Source organism: Ipomoea nil, unplaced genomic scaffold, assembly GCF_001879475.1.
Source record: "Ipomoea nil cultivar Tokyo-kokei standard unplaced genomic scaffold, Asagao_1.1 scaffold1993, whole genome shotgun sequence".
NCBI lineage: Eukaryota > Viridiplantae > Streptophyta > Magnoliopsida > Solanales > Convolvulaceae > Ipomoea > Ipomoea nil.
Genome location: NW_017618421.1, coordinates 2,782,519 through 2,805,628, shown reverse-complemented (window position 1 = coordinate 2,805,628; position 23,110 = coordinate 2,782,519). Strand labels below are relative to the sequence as shown.

The 23,110-nt window shown below is 38.0% G+C and overlaps 1 protein-coding gene across 2 annotated transcripts; it reads right to left on the bottom strand.

Moving 5' to 3' along the window:
- Nucleotides 1-446: 446 nt before the first annotated feature.
- LOC109147312 (trihelix transcription factor ASR3-like) lies at nt 447-2,813 on the bottom strand. 2 transcript variants are annotated; one of them, XM_019294973.1, is made up of 2 exons: nt 1,864-2,813; nt 447-1,044 (listed from the first exon to the last, which is right to left on the bottom strand). In XM_019294973.1, exons 1-2 carry the CDS (start codon nt 2,507-2,509, stop codon nt 719-721), a joined length of 972 nt encoding a protein of 323 aa, XP_019150518.1. In that variant the 5' UTR covers nt 2,510-2,813; the 3' UTR covers nt 447-718. The 2 variants fall into 2 exon arrangements, with proteins under 2 accessions (XP_019150518.1, XP_019150517.1); XM_019294972.1 differs by having other exon boundaries at nt 447-1,060; nt 1,868-2,813.
- Between the last annotated feature and the right edge of the window lie 20,297 nt (nt 2,814-23,110).

The following is a 23,110-nucleotide window of genomic DNA, read 5'->3' as shown; positions in this document are numbered from 1 at the left end:
ACTTGAGTAGATATTAGAAAATGTGTGTGGAATAATAGTGGAAATGAAGTACATATGATTCCAGTCAAAATGATTAAAGATACAAATTTATAATTATAAAATCACGAATTTAAATTTTAGTCTTCTTGATTTAAGTCAATCAACTATAGACAACCTATACTCATTTACTCTCTCGTGATCCTTTGCCCGTTAAGGTCACAATGCGAGATTTTCTTATTACACAGTTTTCGATAGTGACTGCTGGTTTCCCTTGTCACCGCAGGAGATGCTCTATTTTCTTGATTTTCTTCTTGCAGATAGTGAGGTTGCATCTTGTGTTGACCAATGCCACCAATATTCATATTGAACCCACTAATGCAATGTTAAAGTGTCCCAAGAGATACAGTGGTATATACAGTAGAATAGAATGCATAAGGAAAATAATATTATGCCAGAAGAAGGGTGGATTGAATTGAATATCATTCTTGACAGAGAGAAACTGAAAATCTTGAAAACATAATACATGCTAAGAATCAATTCATGATCAGCTTACTTATTTACAAGCAATTGGATCTATACCAAAATATGTTTTTTTGTTCCCAGTACTAGTTCAAATCGTTAGTACTGAAATAAGGGATCAAGACCACTGTTTAGGAACTGATTGGATTTTTGTTTTTTTTTGGATAATCAGATAAAGGATTATTAGCTAGAAACCCAAAGTAAGGATTGAATTTGCAAGTCAGGAGGGAGGGGCCCCAGGCTGGTTGTTGTTGTTAGTTGCCAAAGTAAGGATAGAATTTGCAAGTCTGTTAATGGCATCCACAAGGCCATTGATCCCTTGCCTGTTAATCTCAGCCTTTGATTCCTCAATCTGAAGCCTTCTCTCATGCAAGCTCAGCAGCTCTCTGTGCCTCCTCTCTTCCCTCTCTTCACAAGACTGAATGGCTTCTGCTATGAGTGCAGCACTTCTTGAAATTGCAGGCCCAACTTCTTGAGTCCCACTGGTCCCTTCCCCCATTCTTCTCCTCTTTGCTGGTGAGTCTGAGTGCTCACTTGTATCAGGATCTGAGCTATCACACATCTCCAACACACATATATGAACAAAAAACAAACAAATGCAAAAACCACTAATTAATTAATACTCTACTAAATGCAAGCCCTTAAATGCCACTAACTACCATGAATAATAAAGCACTCAACTTTTGGTCTACGAGGCAAACTTCACAACCCTTTTAGGTGTGAGTAAACCTGATTTTGCGACTTTAACTCGCAAAGGATCACAAAAAAGTAAACAGTATAGGTTACCCTTAACTGATCGACTCAAACTAAGGGACAAGAATTCTTTATGGTTACAAGCGTGATCTCTTGTCATCTTGGCATGAGTTATCCCTAAAGCACTTAACTTTTGGACTACGAGGCAAACTTCACAACCCTTTTAGGTGTGAGTAAACCTGGTTTTGTGACTTTAACTAGTAAAGATCACAAGAAAGTAAACAGTCTAGGTTACTCTTAGTTGACCGACTCAAACTAAGAGATAAAAACTCCTTATGGTTACAGATGTGATCTCTTGTTATCTTGGCATGGGTTATCCCGAAAGCACTCAACTTTTATCTCTAGGTAGATGTGTGGGATTGACTTCAATGCACATGTGGAACTTGAAACAATAATGTGTTATGAAAAGATGGGAGAAAATGTCAGCTTTGAAAAGATGATGGGTGGTGGGGGGAATTCTCTGGGTATGATAAATACACTATGAGCTCCACAAACCCACCAATCATGATGCATCAAAATTCAAAACTATGTCTTAACACCCATCATTGATCTCATTGAAATGGGAAAAATGGAATCTTGATTAAAATGTCAGAAAGTGGGAGAAAAAGGTACCTACTCTGGGAAAGGGCTGAGTGGTGCAATGTGGCTGGTCCTGATAATGAAGCGGTGGTGTTTGTGCTGCCGCCTGCGGCGGCGGCGGCGGAGGGAGTGGCAGTGCAGCTTCAAGGGGGGATTGTTGTTGCATTGGAGGAGGCAGGTGGTGGTGGGGAATGAAACCAGAAGTGGAAACAGAACCACCACCCACAACCACCACTCTCTGGCCCTTCCGGTCCACAACTTCCACCAATGCCTCATAAATCTCCCGCAGCATATTGGTGGGCAAGTTGTTCTCCTTCCTCTCATTCCTTTCCAGCTTCCAATATGATTTATTATCATCATTATCACCACTCACCCTCCGCTCATACTCCCTCACTTTCTTGAAATCCCTCATAAGATTATCCCACTTATCATTACACTGGTTTTGGCTCCTCAAACACCCATTACTCCAACAATAATCCTCCACCCATTTCCACCTAAGCTCTGTGGGTTTCCCCCTCTCCCCCCCACTGCTCTCCCCAGCTTGCCTCCTCATCCTCCTCTCATCATCCATCCTCTTCGCCTCTATCAACACCATCGTCTCTTGCACTGTCCAATTCCCTTTCCTATACTCCCTCATCACATTACTGCCACCTTGCTCACCACTCACCACCACTTCCATGCAAAATCTCTACCTATATGGATAAATAAAAGCCCCTTTGGGAATGGGTGCAAAAGAAAAAGGCTGGGCTTCCCTTTAAATGTATCTATGATCTTTTACAAAGAATATCAAATTTAATGTAAAAAGTGAAAGGGAAACTCTCCGCTAGATTAATGATGTTTGTATGGTTATGATCCTATATATACAACACTGGGTTTTTGCTCGAAGAGCCTTGAAAGCTTAAAAGTTGAAATCCAAAGCTAGTGATTCAAAGCACTAAGAGCGGAGAGAGAGACAGTTATAGAAAAGTAAGAAAGGCGAGCTTTATGAGTACCACGTCAAAACTTGTGCTAAAATCAGAAGAAGCTGATGACGCCAAACGGCATTTAAAGCTAAAGTACCACGTCACTGACTCTTCCCTACTTTTTTTTTTTTTTTTTTTTTTTTTTTTTTTTTGGTTTGAATTTTACTATATGCAGTCCCAAATCTTACGGATGTTTGGTTGGATGTAATTTAATTGTAATTGAATTGTAATTCAATGAAATTCTGAATTACAGTGTTTGGTTAGAGGAAATTGCAATTTCATGGAATTACAATTCATGGGGTACCCAATGAATTGCAATTCAATGAATTTGAGAAAGGAAAACTAAATCAAATGACACTACTACCCTTAGTTTTTATTGCTATTATTATTGTATAAGGGTATTTTAATTTTTATATCACATTTTCATTCTCATCCCCAATAATTATATTCTTCCCTACCAAACAATCTAATTTGAATTCCTACATTATTCTTTTCCACCAAATTGCAATTCTTTTCCTTCCTACCAACCAAACACCCCAGCCCCCTTACTCTTTAAATTTTACTGTTTGACGTAGCGGACACTAATAAACTACTTTTTTTATAGGGGTCTTAATAAGATTTTATACATCAAAATTTTGTATGTGAGAGTAAAAGTTGAAAGTATAGAAAGTTTATATGGTATTTTTTTTAATTTAATATGTCCTGCCAGCTAGGACAGATGTGGGTCCCACTGTTTGCAGAGCAGGTTTGACTGAACAGAGAGGTTTGACTGTCCCCAGTGGGGCCTGAGAAAGCCTGAATCGTCACTGTCGTGCTTAGTATTTGGAGTCTAGCCTGTTCTTTGTTCAGGATACAAAATCCAAAGGACTTTTTGGTCATTTCCTCACCCTCCACAATAAATTGTGGCCATGGTGGGTTAAAGGACAAAATAACACCAACAAATTCAAACATTTAATCATATTAAATGCTTTTCAAATTTTAAATTTCTCTCTAACATTTTAAAGTTTGTAACCAAATGTTCACAATTGATATAAACTCAATTTGAAAATTTATAGCCAATTTATCCACTAAATATTTGTCATTCCAATTTAGTCAATATTTTTTATGAAATGTGTTTGGTGGCTTTTTTAAAAAAAAAAATTTAAAGTGATATTTGAAAAGTATTTGTTTTCAATATTTTATTTTTATCTTTTTTTTAGGTGGCGTTTTTTCATTTTTATTTTTTTTCTCCATTTTCCAACGAAGAAGCTACCCTCTTGGTTTTTTTTTTTTTTTTGTACCCAACCCCAACCCACCCACATCTCTATCTATTTATTATTATTATTATTATTATTATTATATTAAAATTTTGTTTGTTTTCTCCATTTTAGCAGTGAAATATTGTTTGTCCTACTCTTTGTCTTCTCTTTTAATAATTTTAAATCAAACAACTAAAATTGATGTTTGGTAAATCAACTTATTTGCATAACTTATTGGTATGATCCTCCGTATTTCAGAATGCTAGTTAGGATAGTGTTTTCATATGGCTTCTTGCATTTAATAATACTTAAATGTTAAAACTACCCCTAAATCTTCTCTTTGTTAGCAAATTTTTACAACAAATTGAAACGGGGAAATAACACCACAAGATTTAAGTCTTCACCCACACTACCATCTCTAATATGACATCCTCACACTACCGTGACTAAAATTCATAAAGAGACTTATAAATCTTTAGTTTTTGTCATCATTTAGTTTTTAAGTTCTCAGTCAAGGCCATCGATACTATCAATTTCGTTCTTGAGTGTTGATTTTGCTAAGAATTGCACTATGGCTAAAATGCTACACTTGATTTTCAAAATCCTTCTTGTTTCATTGTGTTGTTGATTTTCACTATTGCCTTTACTGGTTCAACTTGTGGTGCTAGGCTTTTGGAAAGAAGAGAATAATGAATTGGGGTTGATTTTGCTTACTTTAATTAGGTTTGATTTGGAGTTAGTACCTACATATTTTTATAATTACAATTTAACCCTAAACTCATTTTAATAATAATAATAATAATAATAATAATAATAATAATAATTTAAAATAAAATTATTTTAAAAGTTATATATCTATAATTAAAAATAAATTTAAATATAGTTAAATAAATAAATATTAAACTGATGCTCTTATAAGTCACTTTACATATTATCAGCTAACCTTAAATAGTTAATTTATTAAGCACATTTCTATAAACAGCTAATATTACCAACTAGTAAAAATAACTAACACAATCAAGTATCGGCTAATTGTCAAACACCTAATTATAAATTCATAAATAATAAATAAATTAATAATATATACATTTAACTTATTGGAAATGTCATTTTATATTGAAAACTACTTCACCAAATGCGTTCAATTACTAATATTGAGAATAATAATATTTGTTGTAAGTATAGGAATTTTGTACTGAAAAAGTATTAAATAAATAATGAAGACACACACGTGGCTAAGCCGGGAGTAATCATGACACCAAATCTATGCTTCAATAAAGTAACATATAATCATTTCAGCAAACAAATGCACAAATTATATTTTAATTTTCTATTAAAAGGAACAAAACAAAGTGCACATATATCATATTCTAGCAAGCTATTTCATTTGATTTATGTGACGTGCTAAGGTTGAACCAAAATAAGCCATAGTTTCACTGGCACCATATAAGTGAAGATATAACTAGGGACTTGCTTGGAAAACATCATTTTGTTTTTTTTTTTTTTTTTTTTGTTTTTTTTGTTTTTTATACATTTATTAATTACTAGTAAATTGTTCATGAAAACATGTGATCGCGCTCGATTTTTTTTTTTTTTATTGTGAAAAAAGAAAAAAAAAAGAAAAAAAGGAAGCTAAGCAAAGAACTTACCTGCAGACTGCAGCATCGACGAGGCGGAGCCGCCGGAGGTAAGCAACGAGAGGCAAGGCATAGGCAGCGCTAGACGGTTGGTGATTTTATTTTTTTAAGGTTATTCGCTCAAAATGACGTCGTTTTAGCGAAAACCCTTTAAAAAAAAAACTGTAAGCAGTCATCTTCGCCCGACTAGGCGGTCTAGACGCTGCCTCGACCGTCATGGCGCTTGGCCGCGGAGAAGGCCGATTTTGACGTATTTTGACGCGGTCGGGGGCCGCCTAGCGCCTAGGCACGATTTTTACAATCTTGCATGAGATACAAGATTTAGTGCAAAAATAGTTTAAATAGAATTGTTTGGAATGCTTATCTCTATTTAAAAAATATATTTTTTTTGAAAGAAAAAAACTTCATTAACTGTCAGAAATCAAATGTTCTATACAACGCATTACTTTAATTTATTTTTTTGAAAATAAAAAACTAATTCATTAATCATAAGCAGAAATGTTTACAATGTAGATCGTTAGAATGACAATGCATTCTTTACAGTCAGACATAGAAACAAATTTCCTAGCAATGTTATAGAAAGCTTGGATCGCACACTGTTTTACAAACTTGAAGCCGAAGTTGTTGGATGAACTCGGTGCTTCTTCACAGATCTGGTCAAACATAGCCAAGCCTGACTCTAGCGAGGTCATTTTATCATTCCACGCTTATGAGGAGAACTCGTCAAAGAAACGAGAAGAAAACTCGCCAAAGAGACGAGAGGGAAACACTCGCCTGAGAGACGAGAGAAAACAAACTAGTCAAAGGAACAAAGGGATAACATAGAACCAAAAGAAAACAACATAAAAGGAAAAGAGGGTAGAAAACCTGTCAGATCTGTAAAGCCTTTTCTGGAAAACAATCGAATATGATCTGAGATCTAACAGTTAATTCTAAAACAGCCGGAGGATAAAGTCTACCAATGGCACCACCGGCTCAACCCTCCATCAGAGCATCAATCGGTAGCACCAAGTCGCCGGGCCTTTACTTCGTGGGAGCAGCCGAAAGTGGGAGAGAAAGCGGTTGAATTTTTGGGAGGAAAAAAAAATATTTTTTAATATGCTAGAAACTGTTAAATAAAAATAACCTACTAAATAAAATCAAAATAACCACTTCAAGTATCAACCTTGTTAGCATCTAGAGAAGGAGATTCAATTATCCACGCTCCTCCACTGTTGCTTCATAATGATACTTCTCTATGTATTTTATTACCCTAAATTAGTTAAATGATTCGTACATTTATTTTCTTAAAAAATATGTGACGCGCTTTAACCATTCTTCCTTTAGTAATTAACTAGTAATTCACCCACGCGATGCACGGCTAAAAATTATGTTATTATAAATATAAATAAAAAATAGAAAAATTAAAATATTTTAAATTATTTAATATAATAATATTTTTGAGCTTCCTTTGGTCAAGTATTTATTATTTTTATAGAATACAGAATTACAATTAAAATTAAAATTAAAATTAAAATTTTTTATGGTTAATATAATCTCTAATTATTTGCATATTCAAATAAACTTATAGAGATAATTTACATAATTACATTGATTTATTCTTAATTATATTTCATCTATATTATAATTTTCACAATACAAATAATAACTAAGATAATTACATTTAGAAAGCAAATTTTAAATTTTGTATGTGTAAATTTAAACTCTAATTGAACACATTTTTTATATGATTATATAATATATAGCTATTTTATTTTTCAAAAGTATATTTTTTATATGATTATATAATATATAGTTATTTTATTTTTTAAATGTTGTGCTTTTTTTTTATTTTATTTTTTATTTTTTATAATAAAGGATGTTGTGGCATTAATTGTAACATTAATCATTTCCCAAACCATATAACTTTATTATATAAAGGATTTGTTTACTATCTAATACGAAGTTGTGACAACCTCTCAAGTTTTCCTCATTATACATATCAATCATTAATAATAATAATAATAATTTTAAAATTATTATTATTATTATTATTATTATTATTATTATTATTATTATTACTATTATTATTATTATTATTATTATTATTATTATTATTATTACGTCATTTAGTGGTGGTTACGGATCGCCGCGCTTGTATTTCCCGGCGATTATTCAATCATGATTAAATAGCATTTCATGAACAATTTAACGACAATTTTATACAAGCGCGTGAATTATTATTATTATTATTATTATTATTATTATTATTATTATTATTATTTGTCATGATAGTTTACCTCTTCCCACCAACAGGGATTCGGAAAATGATATATAAGTTTCAAAAAAATAGAAGAGTCAATGTCACTGTCGATACTTCGAGAATTCTCATTAATTTTTTCCAAATCATTTTGTCGTGGCTTGAATATAGAAATTCCACAATAAAATAATAATAATAATAATAAAGAGGCAATAAATTCTATCGCATGTAGTTGATACCCAACTTATTATTGACTGTATCTTTAAAGATCTATCAAGTACATGTAGCTGTACGTGAGCAGCAGAAGAAAAAGAATAGTTGGGAATTGGTAATTGCCTTTTTGGACCATCAAATAATCAAATATGATTAACTCGAGTGTTATAATCTTTTGGAGGATTTTTTTTTTTTTTTTTTTCATAATATAGTTCTAAACTTTCTTATCAAATAAAATAATTTTAAACAATATTCTTAATGATACTTTTTGCCTTATTTGATATCTCATCACTCATTATTTCTATGTTAGAACATCTCCGAGACTCCAACCTATTTAACACTAAAACACCAAAAATCTCTCCTAAATGTTAAATCAAAGAAAATATTCTCAGCATATTCTTATATCAAATTTTATTCATCTCCAACCCATTACACCAAATTAAAACACTAAGGGTGTGTTTGGAAACCCGGAAAATGACTTCTGGAAGTCATTTTCCGGATTTTTGGTGTTTGGCTACATTGGAAAATGACTGGTCAAAGGAAAATGAGGAGAAGTCAATGGAAAAGGAAGGCAATTTTCTGGAAAATGACTTCCCCTTTTTTTTGGGGGAAGTCATTTTCCTTCCATCTTCTTTTCTTCCCATTTTCAACAGAGCTTCCTCCTCTTCAACATTTGCAATACAACTCACCAACACTTCCTCCTCCATCAATCCATAATCACAAAAGCTTCAACAACACTAGAAAAGCTATTGAGGTATATCTCATCTCTACACACCCTGAATTTTTTTTTCTATGGATTTTCAGATCTATGAGTTTGTTTTTTTTTTTTCTTCACTGGTTTCCCCGCCGGAAACCCACTGATTTCCGGCGGGGAAACCAGCGCCTCTGGTTTCCGCATCGGAAACCAGAGAACTGGTTTCCGATGCGGAAACCAGTGAGCTCGCTGGTTTCCCCGCCGGAAACCAGTGGGTTTCCGGCGGGGAAATCAGTGAAGAAAAAAAAAAAATTTCAAAACTTGTATGCTTTGATTGCTATACCAGTAGATTTGATGCCAGTAGATTTGATTGCCAGTAGATTTGATTTGATTATACATGATCTTAAACATAGCTATTCTAACTTTGAGATGGATGGTTCCATTAAACACATACATACAGTATATTTGATTATACATGATCTTGAAGAACTTGTATATTGGTTGCTGCTTATAATACACTTTGGTTGCTGCTTATTTGGTTTATTGATTTTGATCACTAATTATTGTGTGGTTATGACCTATGTGTTAGTTTTAATTGTGGTTATTTGTTATCATTTTTTTTGTGTATAGATGGATAGAAATCATGTGCGTGCAACTGTTATGGGTGCAGCAAGTGCTATACTAGCTATGAGAGTTCTTCTATTACAACAACTTAGGAATAGAAACCAAATAGAACATGACATTGTCAATAGAGATAATGATTATGTATGCTTTGTAGTTGGTTGGTTATGTTGGATCTTTAATACTTGATTATATTGGATCCTAAGACTTTGTGGATTTTAATTTTCAATACTTGATTTTGTTGATTCCTTTATGTTGTTTCTAACATGTAATTATGGTTTGAAATTGTCATATTATGACAATAGTTTTAATACTAGAAAGATAGATTGAGAGCAAAGACATTCGAATTAAATACAACTAAAATTTATGTAGCATGGAATTTGAAATAAAAATTGTTATATTATACAAAAAACAATAAAAATATATTTATCGAATAACAATTCCATTCTGTTCATTTTCTGGAAAATGAACCAAACACCAAAAGACAGTTTTCCATCATTTTCTGGAAAATGAACCAAACACCAAAAGACAGTTTTCCATTGTTCAGCCAAACACAGGAAAGGAAAATGACTTCTGGAAAATGACTCATTTTCCAGAAGTCATTTTCCAGAAGTCATTTTCCAGCTTTCCAAACGGACCCTAAATTTCTACGTCAAATGTTATTGTTGTTGTTATGTTTGATTTATTTTACTTTTTAATTAATTAATATTCAATATTAGTCTTGTTTTAATCGGTCTTGATAAGATATTCCAAATGATATAATCTATTTATAATGATATAACATTTATAATCTATTTATAATGATTTAACAAAATATATAAATACATAAGGTTCTTACGGGTGTTTGGTTGGAAAGAAGGAATTAAGTGGGAAAGGAAATTAGTAGAAAAAGGGCATATAATGAGCTTACCAAATATATAAAATATTAAAATTAGCAGAAACAGTTAAATTAAAATTTAAATATAATAGAAATAGCATATCAAAATATAATAAACATAATTACTAAAATAGACAAAGTATCAAAGTTACAGGCAATTCATTAAAAGGATCAACAGATTAAAATTGCAGATACTAAAATTAGAATAAACAATTAAACTAAAATTAGCATATTAAACAAAAAAATATTATATTTAGTATACAGAATTACGTTAAAATTTAATATAATATAAATAGAATATCACAAAATTAGCATAGCCAATTGAACTAAAATTTAAACAAAATTGGCAACTACTATGTAATATGATGGCATATCTATTACCATTCGAAATGGGTGATCACAGGATTGAACACCGATATGATGGTCAATCGTTATGCTGTGGAACCGTGTCCACCTTGCAAGTGGACACAGTTCTATGTTCATAATTACTGAACTATATGTTTATAATTATAAAACTATATATTCATAATTTTTGAACTACATATTCATAATTATTGAACTCTATATTCACAATTACAGAACTCTGTGTTCATAATTACTGAACTATATGTTCATAATTCTAAAGCTATATATTCATAATTTTTGAACTTCATATTCACAATTATTGAATCTCTATATTCATAATTATGTTCACAACTCTATGTTCATAATTATAGAACTATATGTTCATAATTTTTGAACTATATATTCATAAGAGTGAATTCCATTTTTGGTCCTACTGTTATAGGGGTGTTTTCAATTTTAGTCCACCTTAATTTTTTTTGCCATTTTATGACCACTATTATTGAATGTGTTCCACTTTTAGTCCACCGTTAGTACTTCCATCAAGAGGTCGTGTAATCTAGGGTTATTTTGATCTTTCTTCTCATCCAAGACTATGTTTGACTAAAAGAAATGAGAACATTAAACCTAAAACCTAAGAAACCTCGCTGGTCCACGTTGGAACGAACGAAACGACGTAGCTTTGGCTTCCCATTCTCGTTGTTCGAATAGCCATCTTCGAATATCGGAGGAGGAGGACGAAGCGCCTAGATTAAAAGAGAAAAGACAACCATAAAAAGACCAAAATACCCGTGGATTATACGGCCTCTTGACGGAAATATTAACGGTGGACTAAAAGTGGAACACATTCAATAACAGTGGTTGTAAAGTGGAAAAAAAAATTACGGTAGACTAAAATTGGAAATGCTCCTATAATAGTAGGACCAAAAATGGAATTCACTCTATTCATAATTATGAACAGTTTTAGAACTGTATCTACCTTGCAAGGTGGACACGGTTCCACAACATAATTTGCCTATGATGGTGGGGTAATTGATTCTTTGGGTTGAAAAATAATGAGAAAGTATAGAATATATACTACTTTGTAAATAATCATGAGTGTTTAAAAAGAAAATTAAACAAAATCTAAATAGAGTATCAAAATTATCAAAATAAATAGAATTATGAAAACAAATAAAATATATAAATTAAAAAATTAAAATAAAGAGAATTATCAAAACTATAAAATATAAAATTTGGACATGCAATATAATTAAATTAATGGGCTGTTTGGTTCACGGAATAGGCCTGGAATGGCATAGCATTCTCAGTAATAGGCATATTTCTCTGTTTGGTAATCACTTGTATTTTCAGGAACATTGTTCCCGGGAATGACCTATTCCCCTTACAAGGGCAATAGAGATTTGTGCCCCCCCCCCCCCCCCCCCCCCGGGGTATTAAGCTATTCCTGAGTTCTCAGGAATAGCCTAAAGTTTCTATTTCATATTTTACCCCTCAATTAAATTTATTTCCTATTTCACCACTACTACCGCCACCATCATTGCCACCGCCGCCAGCACCGCCATCGCCGCCGCCGCCACTGTAACACCCCGTGTTACGACCCCTAAACCAAATTAATTAATTAATTACTCACCCTAAAAAGGGAATTAAAATCCATTAATTAGCTAAAAGGGGGCCCACCATAGTCCATGGGCCCTTATCCCTAAAGCCAAACTCTTAGTCCTATAGGAAATAGAATTAGCAAACCCATACCACTTAAACCCTAATTGGGACTCTTAGATATATAAATAGGGACATAGGAGGCACCGAGAACTCACACCACAATAACTTTCACCACACAAGAATTCACAAGAATTTCCATAGGAGAAATCAAGAAAGAAGAAATCTTAAAGAAAGACCTTTCATAGCCAAGGAAATTAATTAAGGCTAAGAGGTAATCCATGTCTCAACAAAACCTATTTTCCTTGCTATAATCTCCTTCTTTGGCTCCCTCTATATGATTGTGTCTTGATGAATTCCTTTATGTTATTCGTGATATAATCATGTTGATTGATGTGATGATTTTATGTGCGAGCTTGATGATCTTGATGTTAAAAAGAGGTTCTTGATATTTATGTGATGATTCTTGATAAATCTTGATGTTTCTTGATGATAGAGATAAAATATGATTTTGATGATTTGGATGGGATTAGAGCCCTAGGTGGGATTGGGAATTTGTATGGTGATGTTCTTGATTTATATTTGGGTGGGAATTCGCATGTTTGGGTGTTGTTTATGTTTAGAAGTCATGTTAGGATGTGTTCAATATAATTCTTGCTTTTGATCCATTAATTGCCTACGTGGTGTCGTTATTTGCGTTTAAAAGTGTCTAAACATGGTTTAGGGTTCCACGGAGGATCCCAGGATGTTTATTGTGTTAAGGAGTCAGTGGGGGGTAGGTGGGGGTAGGGGAACCCACCACCTACCCGCTGCCCCAAAGAGCATCACCAGCAGCGGGCAGCCGGCGGGCAGGTGACTGCCCGCCGGGCACCCGCTGCCCGGAAACTCGTCGCCGGCGGGCAGCCACTGAGTGGCTCTCCACCCACCGGCTACCCGCTGGTTTGTTACCCACCCCGGGTCTTTGGCTTCCCCGTTTGATGTTCCCCATTCCCCTTGGTGTCCCAACGGACCCCGTTTGTCGTGCTTGAGTCTAGTTTGATGTTTCGGGTGCCAATCGTAGGATAGAAGAGTTTTAGGAATTGCATGCTAGTTGAATCGGTAACCCGTTGGCCCAGGATGAAAATGCATGAACCCCTTAGGACTACTCTTAGTATGTGAATGATCACACGTAAGTTTATTTATACGTCTCCCCCTTCCCAATGTGCTATTACGTGCTACAATGTGTTATGTGATGCAAGATTCCCCAATTTGGTTGCGATCAAATTGGGTGTTCCTGAGCTGCGGTCAAATTGGTTACTTATGAGCTGCAGTTCATTTTCCTGGCTGCAGTCAGTGATTCACTTCTTGGGCTGTGGTCCACATGGGCCTCGTGTGCTATGGTCCACCGACTGGATGCGCCAGGCGGTGTGTAGGGCTATTAGTCTGAGGAAGGTTGTAGTCCACCGAATGAGTAATCAGACGGTGTGTAGGGCTACGGTTGGCTGCGATCCATCGAGTGTATGGGCCAGCGGTGTGTACGGTCGTAGTCTCCGAAGATCATCGCCCACCGAATGAGTCCCTCAGGCGGTGTGTAGGGCTTGATCTACTACGACCCACCGACTGAGTTCGTCAAGCGGTGTGTAGGGTCGCAGTCCCCCCTTGTAAAGAGGATCACAGCCCACCGACTGAGCGCGTCAGCGGTGTGTAGGGCTGTGATCCGCCGTTGAGTTCGTCAACGGTCTATGCGGTTGGTTGCGATCAACCCCCTTCATTCTGCGGTATGAGGTAGGGTGCTGCGGGGCCGTGTTAGTACTATATGTACTAACCCTCATGTTCGGGGCATGCGATTTATCCCGTGGCGCCACCAAAGTATGCTTGTGTGGCTTGAATGATGATTGAAATATTCTGTGAATGATCTGAATGTGAATGGTGACCTTAGATACATGTTTTTTATGATGTTGTCTCTATATAACTATTTATCATCGCTTAATGTGCTTATCCCTATCTGTCGAGTCTAACCCTGGTTTTAAAGCTAGAGTTTCCTAAGTTTATATCTTCCTGCTTCAAAATGGTTTTCACACACACACACACACACACACACACACACACACACACACACACACATATATATATACATATATATATATATATATATATATATATATATATATATATATATATATATATATATATATATATATATATATATATATATGTATGTATGTATTTCAACGCGTTGGAGTGGGTTACCAGCATCATTCGCTGAACAGATATATTTGGCTTTCAGGCACAGATAAGTAGACCCCGGAGCGTGCTAGAGATCCAGAGCGTAGATTAGTTAGTTTCCCTTTTCTGCCTGCGTGCCATGATTATGTATTGACATTACTTTGAGGATATTTAGTTAGTTCAGCCTGTGCATCTGAGTTCTCCAGCTCAGATGTGGCATAGCACCCCGCACTCTTATGTTTGATTTTGGGATTTAATGAGAATTCACCTTTATTATATAAGTTTTAAAAGTTTCAAGATTTTGTGGTGTTACAGTTGGTATCAGAGCCTAAGTTTGACCCTAGGATAAGACTCTTAAGACCATATTCTAGGACATTAGGCTTAAACTCTAGGAGTTCAGGAACATAAGATTTAGGAATCATAGGACGCGCAGTGAGATTGTGAGACCCCTAAACTTTCCCTCACACTAATTCACACCTAATTTAAAGAACTCCCCTTCGCTTATCACATCAAGGTAAGGGTACAACACTCTAACTCAACATTACTATAAACATTGGCTCTATAGATCAGCATCATGGCACCAAATAGAAGACAATCAAGGACTCCGGAACCCGCCACACACGACCCCCTGGCTCAAACCCTACAGCAACTAACCCAAGTCGCCCAAGCACTGAGCGACGTAGCTCTCCGCAACATCCGACCACTACCACCTCCACCAAACACAAACTCAGAAGTCGCCCGACAAGTTTCAAATCATTGACCACCCACTTTCTCGGGAGAAGAAGATCCCTCCATCCTTGAGGAATGGATTCGGACCTTTGACAAGATTCTGGGGTTGGTGGAATGCCCAGAAGAACGTCGTGTAGAGGTAGCCTCATTCTACTTCGGACATGAGGCAGACCTTTGGTGGATCCACGAGGGACCCACTTACAGGCAGGAACCAGGATTCAACTGGGAAAACCTGAAAACACGACTGTGAGAACGATTCTACCCAGCACACGTAAGAACATCTATGCACGAAGAGTTCCTCCACCTAAAACAAGGAACGACTACCGTCATGGAATACCGTAAACGATTCCTCGAACTGGCGTGCTTCGCGCCAGAACTAGTCCCCACGGAGGCAACCAAAATAGAAAGGTTTGTATCAGGCCTCAACTTCGAAGTCCGAAAAGCACTAGTAGTAAGCGGACCCCGGACCCTCAACGAGGCTTACTCCAGTGCTGCCAATCTCTATCGGATCCAACTACTACAACGTGGGGATCAGGAACAAATTCGAAAAAGGAACACAGGAGGTGGAGCGCCACCTATAAAAAGAACGAGAAACGACGCTAGCACGAGGCCAAGCAATCCAACTAGCCAGAGACCACCACTAGGAAACAACGAAACTAACACAGGGAGCTTCCCTTGCCCAAAATGCAACAAGAACCACAGAGGCAAGGACTGCTTGGGAAACCCCTGGCGATGCTTTAACTGCGGAGGAGAAGGACACAAGTCCTTCCAGTGCACTCGACCCTCGAACTCACCCTACATTCATGGGCCAACGCGGAGGCACAAACAACCAGGGGAATTACAGTGCCCCTAGAAAGGTGTTCGTCATGAGCCGCACACAAGCTGGACTCGAGGACGAGGGCAACCTCGACGAAGGAAACATGGTCCCAGGAGACGAAGACCACACAAACCCACCAGAAGAAAACCAAGAAGATGAATTTTGTCTAGGATAACTGGCAAATCCCTTGTAACCACCCTCGTAGTAGAATTACTTGTTTAGATTAACTACTTCAGAATTATTATAAATAAAGAAGCAAAATCAAAATAATTTAGCATGAAGAAAAAGGGGCTAGAATACCCCAAAAACCCGCATCAACAACAAGAAGGACCAACCAAATCTTCTATCACTAGAAGACAAAAGAAGAAGAAAAAAAAGGCCAAGGAGTACACAACAAAAAAGACTAATGTCACCAATAAGAATTGAACTCTAAACCTCCCACTTATAAAACTAAGTCCTTAACCACTAAGCTATGAGTGTTTCTTGAAATCTTAAGGGAACACTCCCTTCTTAAACCCCTACAAAACCCTAAAACCCACAAAATCCCCAAATAAAAAACCCTTCTTCTTCTTCCACTCTCTCTCTCTCTCTCCCTATCCCTCTCGTCTCTCCACCGACCAACACACCCAACGCCACCCAACACCACCACAATCATCCCGCCAGCCACCGCCACCAACCAAGCCGTTGACGGCCACCCAGGCGTCGTCCACCGTCGCCGCCCGGAAGCAGCCCGCGACGCCGCCACCACCCGTCGCTCGCCCGGACGCCGCCCACTGCCAACACACGCCGCTGCTGCCCCAGCTCCGCCCAGGATCACCGCTACCTCGCCGAGTCATCGCCAGAGCCAAGCCACACCGCCGCCCCTTGTTGCCGTCGAGAAAGCCGTGATGCCAGAACCTCGTCGGAGTCTCGCCGGAAACTCGCAGGAAAAGGGTCATCACCAAAGGGAGAAACGACATCGCCTAGGGAGACGTCACAATGCCAAAAAAGACCGTTGGTATCCGAACCCCGGATTGGAACGATGCCGATTACACGGTAATCGGATGTAAAGCCCTCGAACCCGACCAATTCTCTCCGGAGTTGGTCGATATGCTTAAATTTCAAGGACTCTTGAATACGTATCTCACCATCAAGGGGGATACGTACCCCGAACTAGTGAAGGAGTTATATCACCATTTAGTGGCCGTCAAACGGGGTGATAAAGTGGAGGTCACCGCTAAAGTCCGGGGCAAGGAGATAGTACTCTCCGAAGGCCGCTTGGCCAAACTCCTAAAACTGACCACCACGGGTGTGTCAGATTACGACCGGAAGGGATGGATCGGTACCCAAGGCACAGGGTATATGGATTACCTCGGGTACCTACTAGGAAGGAAGAAGGCTTCACCTCGGCCACCCGGCCAAACAGGAAATGGCTAACCGCTGAACAAAAGATACTAGTCATGATTGTGACTGATAGCTTGTTGCCCACGAACAACAAAAGCAAGGATGTGGGAAGTTTGGAGTGTACTTTTGCCTACTTCCTAAAGCACAAAATCAAGTTCAATCTACCGGCCCTTATGTTGAAACACATGGAGTTTTGCAAGACTAGCAACCGGCTTAGTCTACCTTACGGGATGATCCTAAGTTGGATCATGGAGAAAAAGGGAGTGGACCTGAGCCTCACAGAAATCAAACCCGTAAGCGGCATGATTTTCAATGCCCAGAACCTCCGCCGCAATGACATCTACTACACCGAAGGGGGACAATACATCACCCTCGAGGAGATTTGCCTTAAACCCGAAGAGGAACGAAGGGAATTGGTTGATCAACTGGATATCTCTAACAAAAAGTTTAGATGGGCAATGCAAGAATGTGGGGGACTGGAGGGAAATGAGGAACAAGAGGAGGATAGTGAGCCTAACCCACCGGCGCCCGCACAAGCAAGGGGAAACCCAAGGAGCCAAAATGAAGAATCCATCAACGAGCGCAACCTCACACAGCTCACCCGGCAGAACCAAATCATGGACGAAGGGTTCTCGTCCCTAATCCACGCAACACGTGCTTTAGACCAGAGGGTGGCAGCAATCAAGACCATATTGGGCACTAGCGAGGCATCTAGCTCGGGAACAGGAAACCAAGGTAGGCCCGAACTTTCCAATCACCACTTCACCAGAAATCCAATCTACCCCAGCAAAGACAACGCGTGGGGCCACATTTCCTAATCAGGAGGCCAAAATACGTGACGTCCATGGGTGAAAGAATGGGTCCACGCATCGACTTCGGGGACAAAGCCTCTTGTAAGGGGGGGGGGGGGGGGGTGTAACACCCCGTGTTACGAACCCTAAACCAAATTAATTAATTAATTACTCACCCTAAAAAGGGAATTAAAATCCATTAATTTGCTAAAAGGGGGCCCACCATAGTCCATGGGCCCTTATCCCTAAAGCCAAACCCTTAGTCCTATAGGAAATAGAATTAGCAAACCCATACCACTTAGACCCTAATTAGGACTCTTAGATATATAAATAGGGACATAGGAGGCACCTAGAACTCATACTACAATAACTTTGACCATACAAGAATTCTCAAGAATTCCCATAGGAGAAATCAAGAAAGAAGAAATCTTAAAGAAAGACCCTTCATAGCCAAGGAAATTAATTAAAGCTAAGAGGTAACCCTTGTCTCAACAAAATGTATTTTCCTTGCTATAATCTCCTTCTTTGGCTCCCTCTATATGATTGTGTCTTGATGAATTCCTTTATGTTATTCGTGATATAATCCTATTGATTGATGTGATGATTTTATGTGCGATCTTGATGATCTTGATGTTAAAAAGAGGTTCTTGATATTTATGTGATGATTCTTGATATATCTTGATGTTTCTTGATGATAGAGATAAAATATGATTTTGACGATTTGGATGGGATTAGAGCCCTAGGTGGGATTGGGAATTTGTATGGTGAAGTTCTTGATTTATATTTGGGTGGGAATTCGCATGTTCGGGTGTTGTTTATGTTTAGAAGTCATGTTAGGATGTGTTCAATATAATTCTTGCTTTTGATCCATTAATTGCCTACGTGGTGTCGTTATTTGCGTTTAAAAGTGTCTAAACATGGTTTCGGGTTCCACGGAGGATCTCAGGATGTTTATTGTGTTAAGGAGTTAGTGGGGGGTAGGTGGGGGTAGGGGAACCCACCACCTACCCGCTGCCCCAAAGAGCATCACCAGCAGCGGGCAGCCGGCGGGCAGGTGACTGCCCGCCGAGCACCCGCTGCCCGGAAACTCGTCGCCGGCGGGCAGCCGCTGGGTGGCCCTCCACCCACCGGCTACCCGCTGGTTTGTTACCCACCCCGGGTCTTTGGCTTCCCCGTTTGATGTTCCCCATTCCCCTTGGTGTCCCAACGGACCCCGTTTGTCGCGCTTGAGTCTAGTTTGATGTTTCGGGTGTCATTCGCAGGATAGAAGAGTCTTAGGAATTGCATGCTAGTTGAATCGGTAACCCGTTGGCTCAGGAGGAAAATGCATGAACCCCTAAGGACTACTCTTAGTATGTGAATGATCACTCGTAAGTTTATTTATACGTCTCCCCCTTCCCAATGTGCTATTACGTGCTACAATGTGTTATGTGATGCAAGATTCCCCAATTTGGTTGCGATCAAATTGGGTGTTCCTGAGCTGCGGTTCAGAAGTTAGCTGCGGTCAAATTGGTTACTTATGAGCTGCAGTTCATTTTCCTGGTTGCGGTCAGTGATTCACTTCTTGGGCTGCGGTCCACATGGGCCTCGTGTGCTATGGTCCACCGACTGGACGCGCCAGGCGGTGTGTAGGGCTATTATCATGAGGAAAGTTGTAGTCCACCGAATGAGTAATCAGACGGTGTGTAGGGCTACGGTTGGCTGCGATCCACCGAGTGTATGGGCCAGCGGTGTGTATGGTCGTAGTCTCCGAAGATCATCGCCCACCGAATGAGTCCCTCAGGCGGTGTGTAGGGCTTGATCTACTATGACCCACCGACTGAGTTCGTCAAGCGGTGTGTAGGGTCGCAGTCCCCCCTTGTAAAGAGGATCACAGCCCACCGACTGAGCGCGTCAGCGGTGTGTAGGGCTGTGATCCGCCGTTGAGTTCGTCAACGGTCTATGCGGTTGGTTGCGATCAACCCCCTTCATGCTGCAATATGAGGTAGGGTGCTGCGGGGCCGTGTTAGTACTATATGTACTAACCCTCATGTTCGGGGCATGCGATTGGTCCCGTGGAGCTACCAAAGTATGCTTGTGTGGCTTGAATGATGATTGGATAATTATGTGAATGATCTGAATGTGAACAGTGACCTTAAATACATGTTCTTTATGATGTTGTCTATATATAACTATCTATCATCGCTTAATGTGCTTATCCTTATCTGTCGAGTCTATCCCTGGTTTTAAAGCTAGAGTCTCCTAAGTTTATATCTTCCTACTTCAAAATGGTTTTCATATAATCTATATATATATATATATATATATATATATATATATATATATATATATATATATATATATCTATTGTTAGGAATAAAGTGTAATGGTTTTGATATGCCAAATATGTATTTGTAGATCCCCCAATTTTATTTTATAGGTCTAGTAGAGTCTAAGACCATGATCGGGAAATTGTTTAAAGTTGCAAAAGAGAAAAACTGAGGAAGATGCATGAAAATAGAAGAAGAAGATATAAAGCCTAAAATCAAGAATTTGTCTGGAGAAAATGACAAATTGATGAAGAAGATGAATGATATAATATTCACGTCAATGCTACTCTAGAAGATATCCTAGAAGACTTTTCGTGAAGAAAATTAAGATTGGAAGATTGCATGAATTTGACTTGGAAATCAAGCATCTATGGAAAGAAAGGAGTACATCAAAGATGATTAGAGATTTAACCAATAAGATGTACGGATGAAGTGGAAGATGCTTGATGTATTATTATGTGCAATGGCTCAAGTTTGAATCTCACCATCAACAATTTTACAAGGTAAAATTTGAGAAGCCAAAATTAATTAAGTCATTCAAACGAAATGGGAGCTAGTTTCTGGGAGCCAATTCAAGTTCTAGTATGGGATGCAATTTCAAATTGGGATGCAATTTCAAATTGGGGACCAATTAAAAGAAGACATTGAGGAGAAATTGAAATTGCTCCCAATATGTAAAATTGAAATTGGGAGCCAATTCAAGTTGTAGTATGGGATGCAATTTCAAATTGGGGACCAATTAAAAGAAGACATTGGGATGCAATTTCAAATTGGGGACCAATTAAAATTGGGGACCAATTAAAAGAAGACATTGAGGAGAAATTGAAATTGCTCCCAATATATAAAATTGAAATTGGGAGCCAATTCAAGTTGTAGTATGGGATGCAATTTCAAATTGGGGACCAATAGAGCAATTGAATTGAGATGAAATTCAATATCAGAGTATGGGATGCAATTTCAAATTGGGGACCAATTGAAAGAAGACATTAAAGAAGACATTGATGAGCGAAAGAAGACATTAAAGAAGACATTGAGGAGCAATTGAATTGAGATGAAATTCAATACCAGGAGAATTAGAAGTAATTGAAGCAAGCACCAGGAGAAGGGGTATCAATTACAAAGAGAAATTCAAATTGGGGTGTCAATTACAAAGAGAAATTCAAATTGGGAGGAAGTAGACCCAGACGTGAGAATGAAGAAGATGAAGAAAAAAGGAGAAAGCACCAGGTGAAGAAAAAAGGAGAAAGCACCAGGAGAAGGGGTGTCAATTACAAAGGAGAAATTCAAATTGGGAGGAAGTAGACCCAGACGTGAGAATGAAGAAGATGAAGAAAAAAGGAGAAATTCAAATTTGAAGTCTGAGAACACCCAGACGTGAGAATGAAGAAGATGAAGACCCAGACGTGAGAATGAAGAAGATGAAGAAAAAAAGAGGAAGTTCAAAGCCAGTTTGAAGTCTGAGAACACCCAGACGTGAGAATGAAGAAGATGAAGAAAAAAACTTATAGTAAAATATTCTCACACGAAAAAATACTAGTCTAACTAGTATGGGATTAAATTGAAGAATATTTTTGAAATATTTAAATCCCAAGAACCACTTCAGAGCTGATCAGAGAAGCCATTCTACACAAAACTGAAACCCAGATATTTCCAAGAGACACGAGAAAACCAGAGGAATATCAGATGAAGTTTGGGTACTCATTTGCATGAAGTTGAAGCTCTATCAACGGCTACCTTATCTCTTCTGACACTTTTCCAGAAGATAAGATAAGATCTCTGACAAAAAGATACAAGATTTCAAAAATGAGATCGTTTCTTTCTAACGGACAGATTCTCATTACCAGCTATAAAATGATGAAGATATGAAAGACTTGAAGATAAGAGAATAGAGCAGAGATTACGAACTCATCAGAAAATATGAGCAAAGAGCTTAACAAGAGCAAAGAGCAAAAATCTCATTTGGTACAGAGCATACCAAAAATCTTCAAGTGAGAAGTGCGAAAAGAAAAAGAACTCAGAGAGCTTCAAAAGAAAAATATTCTGAGAGTTCTTAAACACAGCTAAACAGAGCATAAATATCAAGTGCTTTATTTGATATACTCAAAGAGAGAAAACACTCAGAGCTATCAAGAGAAATCTTTCCAGAGTGTTTCATCTTCATCAAAGAGACCTGCGCATCATTGAAGATCATCTACAGAGTCTCAGAAGTTGGAAGCAAGACAACACTTGTTTTGGAGCAAAACAAGAAAAGGGAGGAAAGTATCACGGAGCTGTGAGATCCGAAGCAGTAGTGTCGGAGGCACTGGGCGTGATTAGTGTGGGCTTTGTGATCAAAGTACTAGATCACGGGATACTTTTCTACCGGAGTGTGGAAGACGGGGGGAAAGTAATGCGGAGTCGTGAAATCCTGGGATAGTAGCGCGGCGATGTGAAACCCGAAGCAGCAGTGTGGTGTCACTGGGCGTGATTACTGCGGGCTTTGTGACCAAAGCACTAGATCATGGAAATTCATTGTATCTTGGAACCAAGAAGTGGTGGATATAGTGAATTGCTCTTGGAGATAA